Raw genomic sequence first — 20,793 nt, forward strand, 5'->3', positions numbered from 1 at the left:
GTTTTCTCCATTTTTTCATCATATTTTATAAAAAAAAAAAATACAGTAAATTATATGATATGATGAAAATAATGGTATCTTTAGAAAGACCATTTAATGGCAAGAAAAAAACGGTATATAATATGTGTGGGTACAGTAAATGAGTAAGAGGAAAATTACAGCTAAACACAAACACAACAGAAATTTAAAAATAGCACTGGTCCTTAACGGTAAGAAAATTGAAAAATGGTCTGGCCACTAAGGGGTTAAATATCTTCATTGTTCCAAAGAAGGAAGGTACTTACAAACTAGTTCTGGATCTGAAAGCCCTGAACAATTTTGTAAGGATTCCATCTTTCACAATGGAAACTATTGGGACTATTCTGCCTTTCATTCAGCAAGGTCAGTTTATCTCCACAATAGATTTAAAGTATGCTTCCATTCATGTTCCAATTCTCAGAGTTTCTGAGGTTTGCCTTTCTGGACAAGCATTTTCAGTTTTTTGCTCTACTATTTGGTCTGGTAACAGCTCCAAGAATATTCAAAAAGGTTCTGGGTGAACTTTTGTCTGTTATCAAAGATCATGGTATTGTAGTGTTTCCATATCTGGATGACATCTTTTTCAAGTTCTCACACCAACCAACTCTTGTTGTTTCTTCAACAAAATGGTTGTAGGATCAATTTTCTCAAGAGTTCTTTGATTCTTCAAACAAAGGTAACTTTTTGGGGATTTCAAATAGATTCAGTCTCCATAAGTCTTTCCCTAACAGAGCAGAGAAGGTTAAGATTGGTGTCAGCCTGTCTGAACCTTCTGCCTCTCTTTCCCCTCAGTTGCTCATTGTATAGAAGTTCTAGTTCTTATGATTGCAGCGTCAGATGTAATTCCATTTGCTCATTTTTACATGAGACCTCTTCAGCTTTGTATGTTTTGTCTATGGTGCAGAAATTATACTCAGCTGTCTCAAAATATATTTTTGGATCCTAATACAAGTCAGTCTATGACTTGGTGGCTGGATCACCAGTTTATTATTCAGGGTGCTTCTTTTACTCTTCCTACATGGACTGTGATCACCACAGATGCAAGTCTCTAAGGTTTGGGAGCTGTCTGGGTTCTTTGAGAGCTCAGGGAGTCTGGGATCCTCGGGAGGTAAAGTTACCTATAAATGTTCTAGAACTCCATGCAATTTTTAGGGCTCTTTAAGCTTGGCCTCTGTTGAAAAGAGAATCTAATCTCTGTTTCCAGGAAGACAGTGTCACAGCAGTGGCTTATGTCAAACATCAGGGGGTACTCACAGTTCCCTAGCCATGAGGGAACTGTCTCAAATTCTCTCATGGGCAGAAATCAATTCCTGTCTAGTCTCTGTGATTTATATTCCATAGGTGAGCAACTGGGAAGCGGACTTTCTCAGTCCTCAATCTCTACATCTAGGGGATTAGTCTTTTCAACTGGATGTGTTCAATCAGATTGTGGATCTTGGGAGTCTCCAAGAGATAGATCTGATGGTCTCTTGTTTGAACAACAAACTTCCCTTCTCTTGGTATCTTTATTTGAAAAAGCAGGAATGTAAGATTAGCAGCTGGTCCATTTTTGGTTCAGCACTCATCAGCACCAGCACCATCATTAAAGGGACAGTCTACACTAAAATTGTTATTGTTTAAAATATAATATACTTTATAACATTTAAACCTCTAAACCTCTAAATTTCTGCCTATTTCAAATGCTCTATAGACAGCCTCTTAATCCCATGCTTTTCTATTTGCTTTTCACAGTATAATTGCACTAGAAGTAAGCTGTTTGCTCTCGTCATGTTATCATGAGTGCAATAATTTTCAACTCGTAATACCAGCGCAACCTGACTAGCGCAAAAACTTTACTTCTTACACAATTCGCTCTCTAGAGGAAGCACAAAATACTGCTCCACTTATAATCTAGCCCTTATTTGGTAGGCTTTATATTTATTGCCAATGGCAAATATATTTCTACATATACAAGAGAGATGAGTAGTAAGCTGCATAGATGCTTTTGTTGTGCAACCTTTTTCTATCTATCTCTTAGTAAAGGCATATAACGTTTAAAGGGACGTTAACACGGTTTTATATAGTATATATCACCAATTATGAGCTACATAATACTATATTAAATAAATATTTTCAAATATTAATAACTGTTCTTGTTTTAGCAAATGTTGCAATGTTTTGCAATCCAGGCACATACCTTTGAAAAGCCTCTTGAGTGTGTCTATCTTATCTCCTATGCTGTGACCAACTAGTGACAGACTGCATTGATATTTTGTACAATGTTACAGGGTAAGACTTCTGCATTCTGTAGGATCTGTGGGAAAAAAAATTCACACTTAAATTACAGTAGAATCAGTCATTAGACTCCTGCTTCTTACACTCTCTGCCACCTCTGAGTTAGCGGAGAGACATCACCCCGAACTCACTTGCTTGGGGTGATTGACAGGCCCTTCTCTTGCACAGTTGGTCATGCAATGGAAGGGGGCAGTGAGCGTGTACATGGTACATACAAACAGAGGATGAACAAGTTCTCAAGTTTAGAACATTGTCCGCACACACTTTAATACATTGGGGCCTACAGAATGATGTCATGGAAAATAAGCTGCTTTAACAAATGATAAAGGAAGAAAAAAGGGATGCTTGATTTGTAAATTGGAAAGATATTTTTTTAATCATGTCTGAATTATGAGTTTAGTTTTGACTTCCATGTCCCAATAACAGGAAATTAAAGGGACAGTATACACTCATTTTCATTTAACTGCATGTAATAGACACTACTATAAAGAATAAGATGCACAGATACTGATATAAAAATCCAGTATAAAATGGTTTAAAACGTACTTAGAAGCACTCAGTTTAGCTCTGTTGAAAAGGTAGCTGGCTGGAAAGCCCACTGCAAGTGGGAAATAAGACACTCCCCCCTCTTTTGCATATGAAAAGACCCTTTACACAAACAGGAGCAAGCTGGAGAAGGTAACTGACGGTATTCACATAAAACTTTGGGGCTTGGTTAGGAGTCTGAAAATCAGAGTAATGTTATTTAAAAATAAGCAAAACTATTCATTTGTTTTTTAAAAAAACTTTATGGGCTATATAAATAGATCATCTACAAAACATTTATGCAAAGAAAAAATGAGTGTATAATGTCCCTTTTAAATTAATGGTAAATGCAACTTTGCATTAAATTTTTTTGTTTCTTTAAGATTTGCAATTTTGTAGTGCGTGCTGCAGCAAATCAGAAAGCGCACTCATTAACTACTTCAGGGGCGCCCACACGATATCCTGTGGGCCACATCAGGCCCTCCGAGATTTAGTTGTTGTTGTTTTTTTCTGTGACCTCAGCAGAAAACAGGAATCAGTAATTTGTTATTGAAAAAGCAGTTCCTCTGTTCACATTACGCATAAGTGATTAATTTAGAATCTCATTTTCATTTGAGGCATTATTGTTAGCATAAGTGTGAGTAATGTGGCACCTGACTAATACCGCAAATAGTGACCAGACCCTTATTGGAAAGAAAAACATAATAATATTCAGCAAAGGATAACAAGAAAATGAAGCAATTCTGAAAATAGAAGAAAACGTTGTTTAAAATTGTATGTTCTACCTAAATCATGAAATAAAATGTTGTGTTTTATGTCCCTTTAAGTGACCAAAAAACAGTTATTGGTAATACTTGCATAGAAGGTAAAATGAATATTGTATTTCCTGTTTCATTGAACACTGCTGTGTGTTCTTGTATCTGATCAGTCATTCAGATTCAACCAGAAGGCTCAGAGGCTGGTTAGAAAAAAAAGCTGAGACTATTTGCAGTCTGTTTGTGTTTCCCCCTCTAAAAGGTTTCGCTAGCTCTGTATGAACATAGCAATTTCCTGCCACGGTCAGATTGAAGAAATCTAAAGCTAAAGAAAGTGAGCAGAGGATAGCGGGCAGCATGAAGAAGTCAAGTAAGACTTTACATATCTATTTGTGATTGTGGCGCACGTTAGCTGATATACGTGAATACGTGTTCTGGTGCATATAAGTGCGGCAGGTGTCTTGGCTGCACTGTTGCAAGCAGACGGACTGAGCAGAGTTCTCCAGCCATATGTTTCACCAACACATATGTGTATGTTTTCTCTCAATTAACCTCTTGTTATACGGACTACGGTGGTGTGGATTACATTTAACTCTTCGAACCCACTCACAGACCTGTATTAAATATTCTGGTATTTGTTGATTAGAAATTAGGTTTTACGTGCGAAGTTTAATAGATACTGCAAACTTTTAAAGCTTCCCTTTACAATGTCATTCTTGAGATTTGAAACTAGTGGGTAATAATATTGTTTAGATCTCATGAGATAAATGAAATAACTTCTAACAAGTGCCTATTCAATAAAATATATTTTTTAGATAAATGCAACTTGGGTGATTATATCCAGTGTTTAATAATTTGAATTGAAATGATCTTTGGTGTTTTGCTATTTTCTTATTTGCTTTTCTGTTACAAGTGGGATTTCGAGCTATTTTATTGGTTACATAGCTGTACAACACATGATATATATTTATATATAGATGAAAGAACATGAGGAAACATATCATTTTGATTACTTTTAAACAGTTATGTGGTCTTAAAAATATCAGGTAATTATTGTGTATTCACAAATCTGCATTCTGCATTAGGCTCTTTCTTTTTGTGTGCAATGTAACATTTATATATATGTTTTTATGCTGGTTAAGAACATTCTCTATCTCTGTCAGCCTATAATTTTCATATCAAATGTCTCTCTAGTACATCAGAGTAGCTGATTATATTTGTCTCTTGCACATCAGAGTAGCAGATTATTAATGATTTTATAAAATCCATTCTTCTATTATAATTTTCACATTTGATACTTACTGATCTAGATAGGTAAAAACAATCAAATATTTCTGTTTATTGAATTACTCAGTTTACTACTGATTATACAACAATGTATAATTACTATATGAAAAGCTGGTGTGTTTTGTCTTGATAACAAAATATTCACTGGGAGCCCAAATCTCTAAAGCTCTCTGGTCTGGCGAGATTATCTAAAAAGTCAGTACAGAGAGATCTCTAAAAGAATTTTAGAAAGTTCAATTGTAGCTTGAGAGCTGTTTAAATTGTTATGCAGGTCGTGGATGTGAAAAATAGACACTTACATTACAATATAATTCTTAAAGGGACACTCAATAAAAATTAAACTTTCGTTATTCAGATAGAGCAGCCATTTTAAACAACTTTCCAATTTACTTCCATTAACAAAATGTGCACAGTCTTTGTATATTTAAACTTTTTGAGTCACCAGCTCCTACTGAGCATGTGCAAGAGTAAGTGTGTACGCATTTGTGAATGGCTGATGGCTGTCACATGGTACGTGTATGCATTTGTGATTGGCTGATGGCTGTCACATGGTACAGGGGGAGTGGAAAAAGACATAACTTTTAAAATTGTCAGAACAAAAATCTACTACTCATTTGAAGTTTAGACTAAATGTTATTGCATTGTCTTGTTATCTTGCATTTGTTGATTATGCAAATCTACTGTGTTGACTGGTCCCTTAAAGGAAAAAAAAAAGAAAAAAGATTTCTCTCTATGCCACTGAGTTTTTGATCATTGAGAAAGTATATATATATATATATATATATATATATATATATGTATATTATATATGTATATATATATCTTAGGAACAGATAAAACGGAAATTAAAAAAATAATAATATATACATATATATTTTTGTCTGCTAACCATTGTGTACTTAGACTTAAGGGGACATACATCTCTTTTTTTATAATGCAGATAGAGCATGTAGTTTTGAACAACTTTCCAATTTACTGATATACTAATATAAAGTTTAAAAAAAAAACTCCAGCCGTTTTTCATACTTCCTATAATTAAAACAGTTTAATTTGGTGCTGTACAAAAAAAAAAGTCTTTTAATTTGATGAAACCTTTCCTTTATGACAGAATATACAAATACTTATCATTTTGGAAAAAAGAGTTAAAGGGACATAGAAACCCAATTTTTTTTTCTTTCATGATTCAGACAGAACATACAATTTTAAACAACTTTCTAATTTACTTCTATTATCAAATTTTCTTAGTTTTCTTGTTATCCTTTGTTAAAAGCTCAAGAGTGTGCACATGTCTGCAGCACTATATAGCAGCAGTTTTGCAACAATGTTATACATTAGCAGGAGCACTAGATGGCAGCACTATTTCCTGTCATGTAGTGCTTCAGGCATGTGCATGCTACCTACCTACATATCTCTTCAACAAAGAATAACATGAGAATTAAAGGGACAGTAAAGTCACAAAAAATCTTTCATGATTTAAATAGGGCATGTAATTTTAAACAACTTTCCAATTTACTTTTATTACCAATTTTGCTTTGTTTTCTTGGTATTCTTAGTTGAAAGCTAAATCTAGGAGGTTCATGTGCTAATTTCTTAGACCTTAAAGGCTGCCTCTAATCGGAAAGCATTTTGACAGTTTTTCACCACTAGAGGGCGTTAGTTCATGTGTTTCATATAGATAACATTGAGCTCCGGCATGTAAAGCTCCTAAGAGCAAGCACTGATTGGCTAAAAATGCATGTCTGTCAAAAGAACTGAAATAAGGGGGCAGTTTGCAGAGGCATAGATACAAGGTAATCACAGAGGTAAAAAATATATTATTATAACTGTGTTGGTTATGCAAAATTGGAGAATGGGTAATAAAGGGATTATCTACCTTTCTAAACAACAAAAATTCTGGTGTTTACTGTCCCTTTAAATAAATTTGATAATAGAAGTAAATTGGAAACTTTTTAAAAATTGTATTCTCTATTTGAATTATGAAAGTAAAAAATGTGGGTTTTATGTCCCTTTAATTCACAGCTTGGCTATTGTGGGATGTTTACTTACAACTGTATTTACAAAGTTAAAAGTTCAATAAGTACATACACACATACGTATGGAAATAAATAAATAAATACATACACACATATGTATGCAAATAAATAAATACATACACACATACATATGCAAATAAATAAATAAATACATACACACATACGTATGCAAATAAATAAATACATAGACACATACGTATGCAAATAAATAAATACATACACACATACATATACAAATAAATAAATAAATACATACACACATACGTATGCAAATAAATAAATAAATACATACACACATACGTATACAAATAAATAAATACATACACACATACGTATGCAAATAAATAAATACATACACACATATGTATGAAAATAAATAAATACATGCAGCTCAAGGTCAAAGTACACGGCATTGGATATTTACTAACTGTGATTATTTGGGTTGTGTATCAGGACATTTTCGACTACTTTGGTAACCAGAAATAGTTTGTATTTTCCATGAATATATCTATAACTGTTAGCTTACTACTGATGCACAGTTTATTATGCTGTTATTTATACTGGACTCAGGATGCTAACATTAGCAAGAGCAGATTTTGGCCTGTGAACGTCAGTTGCATACTTACCATAGTCAGTAGTGCTCTAATTTTACCTCTTCCAGCTAATGGGACAATCCTTCCTGGGAACAAAGAGAACTGGCTAATTAATAGGCTTTACAGGGACACAGAAACATATAAGCTTATAGCAGTAGTTTCCAAATGAAGAGGTTTTATGATCATTTTTGAATGTTTTATTCACCTTTGTTTTATATATGGCAAAGAAATCCATTTTAATTTGTTTCTTTTAAGTGCAATTCTCTGGTCATCCTAAGGTAAACATTTATACTGAAGACAATATTACAGCTGTAAATAATACTGGCTAAAATTTTAAGAATCATTTTATTCCACAAACATCCTTAAAGGAACATCTAGCACTATATAGCAAAATATATCTATACAATTTTTTTTTTAAATGAATTATTACTATAAATTTGTAAACTCAGTTACCAAGTTTTTGCAAATCAAGAGCAGTTCATGGATAAACCTCTGAGAAGCCTGGTGAAATCCATGCTCGTTATCTTCTTTGCCGGCCAGTTACAGTTGTAAATGAGCTTGTACTCCAAGCTAACCAATCATGGTTTGGAATTTTTCAGGCACAAATAAATTTCACCATGATGGAATTTAGAAGCATTGAGTGCACAGGTATTTTACTTCAAAATCAAACATAATGATAATAATAATAATAATAATAATAATAATAATATATAATTATAATAATAATATACAGGAATAGCCAACTGGTGGCCCATTGGCCACATGCGGCCCTCTGCACTAGTTTTTGGGCCCCAGGGAAAAAGTAGAACTGAGAATGTGTGATATAGTTTTTGTGGTCCTATCAAAAAGTGGAACTAAAAATATGTGCTTTGGGACTTCTGGTTAGTGAGCAAACTCAAATTAGACCTCTGATGATGAGAGCAGCAGATAGAGGATGTTCTACAACATTACCTAAATCTGGTCCTGTGGGACTGGACATTTTTAGGAAATATATTATTTGTGTTTTAATTTACATCAATTAATATGCTGCCCTTAAGGCTTCTAAAATACTGATTTGTGGCTCCCAAGTGTTAGGAAGTTGGTCCTCACTGATATAATTTATATTTAATAATATGATATAATATATGTGTATAATCTATTACTACAGTTTTAACTTAAATGTGTTGTAACTAAAGCTCTTCAACCAAATATATCCATTAATTAACCCTTTAAGTGCACATGACAACACATGGTCATCTTCTGCACAATATCTTTAGCGTGGATGAGGACTACGTATCATCATCCATGTAGGGTGCTTTCAGACTCATCGCAGCAACACCTACCCAATGTGGTGCAATTTGCTTGGTAGAACAAATAGTCCTGTGGATATTCATTTTGGACAATCAAATGTTGATGAGAACAAAAATCCATAAGATTCGTTAATCAAATGTTATTTCCAGTTTTCGAATGTTGATGATATAAATCTCATTAGAAAAATATAATGTATGGTATAGAGTAAAGTGTACTCCAGAATAGACACCTCAAAATAGTAATAAAAATAAATATAAATGTCCCTGCACTAACAAAGAACAAATATGCAAATATAATTCATGTCCAGTCATATGTATGCTGGAGTGAAAACTACCTATTTAATATACAATGGTGTATTATGCACAACTCTGCAAAGATGCAAAAAATAGTAAAAACAGTATCACTGGGCGTCCCCAGTCATATAAAACACTAATAGAGGTCAGTCCATGACATAAAATGAGCCTTTCCCTTGTCAAAAGTGTCCAGTGTTGGACAATAAGTGCCTCTGAAGCATAGATAGGCTGTACACTTGAATACAGATGCAGCAGGGTTATATGCAAGCGGTTAAAGATGCAAAGCTAAGCAGGTTAATTATGCAGATCAGGCAGGAAAATTGCCATATAAGAAGCATAGGGTTAATGCAGATTCTGATGTCCTCAGCACAAATTTAACATGCAAGGTGTAAGGAGTGATACCGGCACTTAAGGACAACAGTCTGCCAGTAAATATAAGGCAACAGTTTGTCAGAGAGAAACATGGAATCCGCTCCGTGAGCGGTCTTGCCCAATCCTCCAGGTGTTTATGCTGTAGTTGCACAAATGATCCTCCTCACCAGCATGATATGCCATCCAAGCTAATGTAATACCCTTCTCTTGTGAGAAATCCTGCTTCCCATTAAAGGCATCACAGAGGTTTCAAAGCTCACGCTGCATCGGCTCATTCTGGCGTCTGACGTCACACACACAGGCGAATCGCGTTTCGGGCTGTGCCCTTCCACTTGGCCTGTTGATCCAGGTAGCCACTCGACTATTTAAAGCAAATCTCAAGATACGAAGTATGCCATCTAGTGGATGACACTCATAGCATGATTATAAAGGGTTGCTCAGTTGAGTTAGCCGTAAGAACGATCCACAGCATATCATATGTTCATTTTGCAAATGGCAGTTATTAAGCAAACACAGGAGCTGAAATGAATACAATACATCCTATTTTGAAGAAAACACAGAATCAACTTATATACAAATAATAAAAGAACAGTAAAGACTTAGCTGAAATAAAAAACAGAAAAGAGTACATGTACTAGATACCTCCCTTCAATTCTTATCTATTATATAGTACTAATGTAAAGTCCTATTTCCTAGGATTAATATTGTAACAGAATGAAGAATTATACATTGATTGTATTACTCTTATCTATCAGATAAACTCCCAGTCAATCCCATATGAGATAACAAAATCCTAAATTAATTCCAAAAAAATGCTTAACTCCATCTGATTTTTTAGATGAACCACAGTCCCTACAAAAAGGTGCCCCATGTTAAACCAAAGGGGGTCATAGAGTCCAATTTTTTGATTCATAATTCTTCTTTTTCAAATAATAGTTTTTTCCTATTACCTCCACTTCTCAGGGGACCCACACCATCCACTACCTGAAATTTTAATTGACTTTTATTATGTCTGTGCAGTGTGAAATGATGGGCTACTGGGGCAGTCGGATCTAATTTCCCTATCGCTGTTTTGTGTTGCCTTATACTATCTGTTATGCATTTTGTTGTTTCAGCTAAGTCTTTATTGTTCTTTTATTATTTGTATATCACAGAGTCAGAGAAACCTCTATTACTAAGGACAAAGCTTTTAATTTCCATGCTTTAAATTTCTATGCACTCAAGGCATGTATACAAACAATATATAACAACTTTACTTAAAAAGTGCCCAATCCATAGCTGAGCGTGTCTTATATAATAAAAGTATATAGTTACCGTGTAAGACACCCATCCACATATAGCAGACAGCTAAAGCAGTACTGAAACATATCAGCAAACGTAATGGTACAAGAGTATATTGTCGATCTATAAAGGGAGTCAGCAAATGAATCCCTGCAACCGATTTAAAGAGAGACTTATGAAAAGCTTTCCCATAGGCAAAAACATGGTATCATCAGGCAATACTCCCTTCACATCCCTCAGACAAACACTGTACCTAAAGAGGAACTGGGCTTCAATATGCTTAGAAGCGCCTTTCACTGAAGAAATCAAGCACTACTTGCTTCACCACCTCCTAAGGAGGCAAAGTGTTTACAACTGAGATATGAGTCAGGTGGGAGGTGTATTTATAGGCATTTGAGGTTTGGGAAACTTTGCCCTCTCCTGGTAGGAATGTATATCCCATCAGTAACTAGCTTGTAGACTCTCGCCACCTATATGAAAGAAATACAGGTCTAGATGTCTACATAGTGACTTCAATATAGAATGGCAGCGCTTCTAAAGCAGGAGCTTGTTGACCTCATTGTGTAACGCACTAGTGCTCTTGAGAATGATCTAGAACTAGCTCGTCCTGCATGGGCCAAATAAAACTGGTCCCTATTTTGATTGTTTCTTTTTTTGTTGGTTTGTTTTGGTCTCTTTAAAGGGACAGGCTAGTCAGAAATAAATTTTCATGATTCAGATAGGGCATGTAATTTCAAACAGCTTTCCAATTTACTTTTATCATTAAATTTGCTTTGGTGTCTTGGTATTCTTAGTTCAAAGCTAAACCTGGGAAGGCTCATATGCTCATTTCTAAGCCCTTGAAGGCTGCCTTTTATCTGAATGCATTTTGACAGTTTTTCACAACTAGAGGGCGTTAGTTCATGCATGCCATATAGATTTGCCATATAGGTATAATTGTGCTCACATCCGTGAAGTTACCTAGGAGTCAGCACTGAATTAAATGAAAGTCTGTCAAAATAACTGAAATAACGGGGCAGTCTGCAGAGACTTAGATACAAGGTAATCACAGAGGTAAAACATATATTAATATAACTGTATTGTTTATGCAAAACTAGGGAATGGGTAATAAAGGGATTATCTATATTTTTAAACAATACAAATTCTGGAGTAGACTGTCCCTTTAAAAAAAAAAAAAAATGGTGTTCTTTACTCTCTGCTTCTATGCTTCACTCTCCTTGATATCATTATCCATCACAATCTAATGATTGTGTAATTATGTTGTGTAGTTTTAAAGTTAGTAAGAAAAAGTTTTTAGCAAAAGGACATCAGGAAAACTGAGAAGTAATACTTACTAGAGAAATACAGGGCTCAATTCCAGTCCTGGGCTGGTAAATATGGGACCATTTTGTCAAACAATTTGTATATGAATTACAACTGGCATCACTTTCTATGGGACTTGCAAACATCCTTTTGTGACCGTATCTCAATCCGGTTGTTATTAAAAATATTAAAAGATGAAGAGTAAACAATTTTGCTATCTATAATTTTACTGCTTAAATACCTAAAAAAAAAATTAAAGTTATTCATTTATAAATATTTTTTATTTGCATTTTGTGACTTATTGATCAACATACATAGTATGCAGTTGCCTATGGTCTTTAAAAAAAAAAAAAAAAAAAAATTAAGTAGCATAACTAGGATTTAAAAAGCAAAAACAAACCTTTTTTTGATAAATGTGACTCCATAATGTTAACTAAATAGAACTGAACTGTCAGAACTTAAAGAGACAGTAAACACCAGAATTTTTGTTGTTTAAAAAGAAAGATAATCCCTTTATTACCCATTCACCAGTTTTGCTTAACCAACACTGTTATAGAAATACACTTTTACCTCTGTGATTACCTTGTATCTAAGTTTCTGCAAACTGCCCCCTTATTTCAGTTCTTTTGACAGACTTGCTTTTTAGCCAATCAGTGCTCACTCTTGGGTAACTTCACGTGCATGAGCTCAATGTTATCTATATGAAACACATGAACTAATGCCCTCTAATGGTGAAAATGCATTCAGATTAGAGGCAGTCTTCAAGGTTTTAGAAATTAGCATATGAACCTCCTAGAATTAGCTTTCAACTAAGAATATCAAGAGAACAAAGCAAAATTGGTGAGAAAAGTAAATTGGAAAGTTGTTTAAAATTACATGCCCTATCAGAATCATGAAAGTTTTTTTTTTTGGACTTGACTGTTCCTTTAATCGTGGTATATGCGACATCAATAGCAACGTTCTTGATTTGTTTCCCCCATGTAAAAAAATAAATAAAGAACCGTTCAAAAAGCAATACAATGTCAAAATATCATTTCATTTTATAACTGCTACATGCATGTTTTAGCTATTTTTTTCTAGCCTCTATAAATGCAACTGTTAAACAAAAATATTTTCTAAAAGTGTATATGGCTAGAAAATGTATCATTTTGTTTTAGGATATTTAAAACATATTTTTCTCTGCTTTAGCCCTCCACCATTTCCTACCACAAACAGTCATTTAACCACAATTAGTAGTTGATAGTGCAGCTAGAACATTTAACTTAAAGGGACACTGAGCTTGCAATTTTAAGCAACTTTCTCTTGCTATCTTTATTTGAAAAAGAAGGCATCTAAGCTTCTTTTTTGGTTTAGAACTCTGGACAGCACTTTTTTATTGGTGGATGAATTTATCCACCAATTAGCAAGAACAACCCAGGTTGTTCACCAAAAATGGACCGGTCTCTAAGCTTACATTCTTGCATTTCAAATAAAGATACCAAGAGAATGAAGACATTTTGATAATAGGAGTAAATTAGAAAGTTGCTTAAAATGTCATGCTCTATCTATCTGAATCAAGGAAGGTTCAGTGTCCCTTTAAGATTTTTGCTACAAGAAACTCATTAATTTGAAAGGCAATCAAAAGTGAATGATGTTTTCTGACCTGTCAGGAACACAATCTTTCTATAATGTTATTCAAAAACACTCTGAAAAGTTGTCCACATTTTTTTTTCTCAAATGTCATCTAAATATAAAGGGCCTGATTACAAGTAGCGCATTAACAGTTACGTGTGAGCGATAAGGGGTTTATAGTGGCTGTTTGCGCACATCGGGTTTTTCGCTTTTATTACTAGTTAAAAATAAGAGCAATTGAAGTTAATGCACATCTGGTTACATTTAAGCGTACTGTTACACTCATTATAACACTGTCTAATAAAAATGATTGCACCAAAAAGGTCTCAGGTGTCAGAAGAAAAAGGCAGGCAAAGGGTTTTAACATATCTATATGTATAGATATGTATGTGTGTATATTATATATATATGTATATATAATTTATATATGTGTGTACAAATGTATTTATATGTGTCAGTCTCCATATGATGACAGCACTCTCTAGATTTTAAGAATAAAAAATAACTTTTATCGAAAAAACATATTTTAAAAAAGGGTAAAGTCCATGACGTTTCTATGCCTGACTGGCATCTTTATCAAATGTTCCTAGTTCTTAGGTTAGAGATACCAAAACATGATACCAGAAAGGAAGTATGTTTCAAAATAAAAGCTTGTGCTTAATATACCCTTACTCGTGGTCTTCACCTGATGTCGATGTGTGCACTTGATACGACTCTGGTCGTTGCCAATTAAGTTGGATACAAGGAGTGCACATCGTATTGGAACCTGCTATTTATATGTGTCTAGATGTATTTACAGACATAAATAAACACATAAATAAAATATGATTGTATGTTGGCATGATGGACAAGCTGAGCACCATTTTTCCATTGTTATATGGTCACTTTTAAACTTTCACAAGTATTGTTTTTTTACTATATTTTTTTCTATTGTTAGTTTAAGCATAATTTCCATTTTGGTGTGTTCTTTGAACAAGATAGTGACTACGGGTTTCTATTGAAAGGACCTATATAATCTTCTTATACTGGATTTTAAAAGTACTGAAACTGTAAAGTTTGACCCCATTGCAACATTGGATCTGACTAGGAGATCTTCAAATGAGATTGCACCTTTGTGAAGGGTTTTATAGGGGACGAGCCTCCATGTACACTAAATCTAGACATGGTCATAAACACTGCACTTCAAAGTATTTGCACCAACATTATTGAACTTGCAAAATGGAACGCACCTTTGTGAACGTAAGTTCAGTAATGTGAGTTCTACAATAATTTCATACCTCTCAACATTTCCAAATTTGAAAGAGGGACACCCTCCCCCCCTCTTGCGCCCACAGAAAAAGTATGATGTGGTGGGCAGGGATGGGAAATGGCTTAAAAAATAAAATTAGATCGATTTATATAAATTAAATTCTAAATTAAAAAATATATATAATCTAAAAAAATCTTTAAAAAACTGTGGAGCATACAAATCAACATACACACACTCAGCAACACATAGTACATAGCAAATACACCACATACACACACTACACAGTATTTACATACATGCAGACACATCACATATACATACATGCACACACACACAGCATATAAACCCCAAATACACACACTACACAGCATTCACATACATGCACACACATAACATATACATACATGCACACACACAGCATATAAACTCCAAATACACACACTACACAGCATTCACATACATGCAGACTCATCACATATACATATGTGCACACACATAACATATACATACATGCACACACACAGCATATAAACTCCAAATACACACACTACACAGCATTCACATACATGCAGACACATCACATATACATACGTGCACATACATAACATATACATACATGCACACATACACAGCATATAAACCCCAAATACACACACTACACAACAGTCACATACATGCACACACATAACATATACATACATGCACACAAACAGCATATAAACCCCAAATACACACACTACACATTATTCACATACATGCAGACACATCACATATACATACATGCACATACATAACATATACATACATGCACACATACACAGCATATAAACCCCAAATACACACACTACACAACAGTCACATACATGCACATACATAACATATACATACATGCACACATACACAGCATATAAACCCCAAATACACACACTACACAACAGTCACATACATGCACATACATAACATATACATACATGCACAAAAACAGCATATAAACCCCAAATACACACACTACACAGCATTCACATACATGCAGACACATCACATATACATACATGCAGACACAGCATATAAACCCCAAATACACACACTACACAGCATTCACATACATGCAGACACATCACATATACATACATGCAGACACACAGTATATAAACCCCAAATACACACACTACACAGCATTCACATACATGCAGATACATCACATATACATACATGCAGACACACAGCATATAAACCCCAAATACACACACTACACAGCATTCACATACATGCAGACACATCACATATACATACATGCAGACACGCAGTATATAAACCCCAAATACACACACTACACAGCATTCACATACATGCAGATACATCACATATACATACATGCAGACACACAGTATATAAACCCCAAATACACACACTACACAGAATTCACATACATGCAGATACATCACATATACATACATGCAGACACACAGCATATAAACCCCAAATACACACACTACACAACAGTCACATACATGCACATACATAACATATACATACATGCACAAAAACAGCATATAAACCCCAAATACACACACTACACAGCATTCACATACATGCAGATACATCACATATACATACATGCAGACACACAGTATATAAACCCCAAATACACACACTACACAGCATTCACATACATGCAGATACATCACATATACATACATGCAGACACACAGTATATAAACCCCAAATACACACACTACACAGCATTCACATACATGCAGACACATCACATATACATACATGCAGACACACAGCATATAAACCCCAAATACACACATTACACAGCATTCACATACATGCAGACACACCACATATACATACATGCAGACACACAGCATATAAACCCCAAATACACACACTACACAACAGTCACATACATGCACATACATAACATATACATACATGCACAAAAACAGCATATAAACCCCAAATACACACACTACACAGCATTCACATACATGCAGATACATCACATATACATACATGCAGACACACAGTATATAAACCCCAAATACACACACTACACAGCATTCACATACATGCAGATACATCACATATACATACATGCAGACACACAGTATATAAACCCCAAATACACACACTACACAGCATTCACATACATGCAGACACATCACATATACATACATGCAGACACACAGCATATAAACCCCAAATACACACACTACACAGCATTCACATACATGCAGACACACCACATACACAAGGAAGGTAGGTAGTACACTTTTAATTTGTAGAATAAACAAGGATAACGTGTAATTTATCTGTACAAATTCAAGCACCTACATTTCTTAACCAAGAAGAATGTTGTTTTGTTGAAGTGATAGCCTTATCTGACGTTTCTTTAGGTAAATAAACAGTGCTAAATCTAACATGATTTTATCTGCATCAACAATCATGTTTCAATGTTAGGTGCAGGGTCAGTATCCCATATTTGCTTATCTAGCCACAAGGAGCCTTGTTCATTTGGAATGTATTTAAATGAGTTTAAAATTCAGTTATCTTTAAAGTCTCCATTATTGATTGAGTTTAACAAATTAAGAAACATAACAGGGAAACTTAACAGGGAATTGAAATAACTAGCTAAAAGGTAATAACTTTTTATTTAAGATGGGGTTTTTTTATACTACTTAAAGGTCATGTAGGCAAATATGGCTTGAATATCAATATTGGATTAAAGGGACACTGAACCCAAATTTTTTCTTTCGTGATTCAGATAGAGCATGCAATTTTAAGCAACTTTCTAATTTACTCCTATTATCAATTTTTCTTCGTTCACTTGCTATCTTTATTTGAAAAAGAAGGCATCTAAGCCTGAATTTATCCACCAATCAGCAAGAATAACCCAGGTTATTCACCAAAAATGGGCCGGCATCTAAACTTACATTCTTGCATTTCAAATAAAGATACCAAGAGAATGAAGAAAATTTGATAATAGGAGTAAATTAGAAAGTTGCTTAAAATTGCATGTTCTGTCTGAATCACGAAAGATAAAATTTGGGTTTAGCGTCCCTTTAAGTTGTATACAAGGCGTACACATCGCATTGGAACCTGCTATTTATATGTGTCTATATGTATTTACAGACATATATAAACACATACATACATATGTATACATTTACAGTATATATATATATATATATATATATATATATATATATATATATATATATGTACATTGGAGCCCTTTGCAGGCAAGTAGACGAAAACAAATCATATTTATGCAATATTCATATTTAATAAAGTGTTATACTTTGTATTTACTGTGCATATTTCACATTCCTATGCACATAGCAGAATATGTTCTATGGATTTTTAAATAGATATTCCTATATATATCTGTATATAGCTATACCTATATATATATATATATATATATATATATATATATATATATATATATATATATATATAGATATATATATATTGTACCAAAATACCATCATATGTCTTTATGAATAAATAGAACATATTATGTTATGTGAAGAACGTTGGAATGTAAAATATTCATACTTTCATGTCAGGTTAGGACACAATTGAGAACATGCAATCAGGTTTGCCTGCGAGTAGGGTGTAAGGTTTTTTCCAATTTTTATGCTCCATAAAAGCAAATAATTTCGGCTTTTTACTTTCAACTTGTAATACGAGCGCTACCTGATATGCGCAAAAATCTTACTTCTAGCGGAGTTGGTGCATGAGCCTGAGCGTTAAATACTGCTCCACTAATAATCTGGCCCAACGTTTCTATGACACTGATTATTTGAATTTTATGTTTGATTACAAGGGTCATTTTTTGAGATTATTTTATTAATGTTAATTTTAAGGTAAGTAACAAAGATTGGTACTGCTGAACAAAATATGTATTGGTTTGTCTCAAGCTTATGTCTGACATAACATAATGTTATTTAAATGAGTTATAGTTTGCATTGTATCTCTAGGGACTCTCTCCTGTTGTTGGACTGCTGTGCAGTCACTCTGCCTAGTTTAATTTGAAGAAGATCATTCAAAGAAGAACCTCATAACAGTGTGTTGATTATGACACATATATATACAGGTGACCCTCGTTTTACAACGGTTCAATTAACACCGTTTCAGAATAAAAACCTTTTTTTCCAGTCATGTGACTGCTATTGAAAAGCATTGAGAAGCAGTGCATTTATTAAAATAGCCAGTAGGTGGAGCTGTCCGCTTGTGTTTCAGCAAAGCCAAGCAAGCTGAAATTAATCAGTTTGACAAGACCTGAGCTATCGAGCAGATTTCAAAGGAACAAGAACTTCCTGTCTATAAATCAGTCCAGATTGGAATGCATAGAAAGAACTGTTTGCAGAAAAATGCAAGAGAAGTCTGTGTTGTGTGATTATTTTATTAGGCTTATAATGCTGTTTAGCAAATGTTTTTGTTCATTTCACTTAGTTTAATTATATGTTCTGTCTTGTGTGATTATTTTATTAGGTTTATAATGCTGTTTAGCATTTAAACTCTTTATTTCAAAACTTTAAAAATAATGTATTAGGTGTTACGTATGACAATTTTGAAAAGGGCCTGGAACCTATCTCCCTCACTTCCCATTGACTTACATTATAAACTGGGTTTCAATTTACACCGGTTTTGATTTAGAACCATTCCTTCTGGAACCTAACCCCGGCGTAAACTGAGGGCTACCTGTATATATAGACTCTGTAACAGTGATACTGTTGTATTTCTTTATTTATGAGTCTTGTTTTGTTGCATATTTCTGTCATTACAAATTTGTTTTTGTTTTTTTGCTTTTCAATTAAATAAAGATGGGGGGAACATATTGTAGTTTTTTGAAAATGCCATGATTTCAGTTAAGCAGCATTGTGCAACAGAGTTCTGTTAATACAGCAGAACACTGTCTATATGGATGAATGAACTTAAATGATTATTTTTGGTTCCACTATTTTGAATGTGTGTAAAATAAGAGTAAAACATTTTAAATGTGCATTACATTTTTGTTGTCCGGTGTATTGATCTCCAGAACTAAACCTTAAGAGAAACCTGCATAGGCTTCAAATTATATGTTTAGATTTAGGGAATATTGACTTATAAATAAATAACAAATATAGGTACAGCATCTTCCCAAAAACTAATATAATCTGCTGTGCTGACTAATGAGGATACTTGTTAAAGGGACATGATGCTATAAAACTCTTCAAGTTCTGGATCATTCGTTTTAGAGAGACCATTCAATTTACTTCTGCTATCAAGTTTAATTTGTTCATTGATTAAATGTGTCCTTTGTTGAAAAGCGTACTTCAGCTAGGTCCCAGTTATGAATTGCTGCACTGGTGCTGATATTATCTAATGTTTCTAATGTATTTTCAAGATTTAAACACCTAGGGGTTTATAACGATGTATTGTGAACTGGGCCCTTAAATTGCTTTTTGCTTTCTGCTCGAATTGGTCGTCAAGTTTCTAAGGTGATTACAATGCAAAATAGAGGAAAGCGCCCGAAAAGGCGTTTAGATGTGTTACGAACCTGTTTTCAAAATAGAAACTGGGAAGTCACCCTGAAACTGACTGATACAATAGCCCATTCACACCTTTTAATGTTGCTAATGTTATAACAAAGGTCTATGAAGAAACAACTAATTTACACATGTAAAATTAACCTTTTATACTCCAAATCCATTCTCATCACTAATGAACTATGCCATTTGTATCTTGGCATGATGGGCATACTGTAATAGTCATATCAGGACCCCAACATCTACAAATGGCATGTAGTAATTTCATAAAGTGAAAGTTTGATTTTCTAAGTCACACTCACACTGTAGTGTTTGTCACTAAGAGTACTGGTGTCTTCATAACCAGGTTTTAAAATGTGATCTT

The 20,793-nt window shown here is 34.0% G+C and overlaps 1 protein-coding gene across 1 annotated transcript in view; it reads left to right on the forward strand.

Moving 5' to 3' along the window:
- Positions 1 to 3,788: 3,788 nt before the first annotated feature.
- CEP85L (centrosomal protein 85 like) overlaps positions 3,789 to 20,793 on the forward strand; it is a 439,304-nt gene continuing 422,299 nt past the window's right edge. The window contains exon 1 of the mRNA XM_053710792.1: positions 3,789 to 3,942. Coding sequence (XP_053566767.1) covers positions 3,930 to 3,942 — 13 coding nt within the window. The 5' untranslated portion in view covers positions 3,789 to 3,929. The remainder of the gene's footprint in view (positions 3,943 to 20,793) is intronic.

Source organism: Bombina bombina, chromosome 4 (assembly GCF_027579735.1).
Source record: "Bombina bombina isolate aBomBom1 chromosome 4, aBomBom1.pri, whole genome shotgun sequence".
NCBI lineage: Eukaryota > Metazoa > Chordata > Amphibia > Anura > Bombinatoridae > Bombina > Bombina bombina.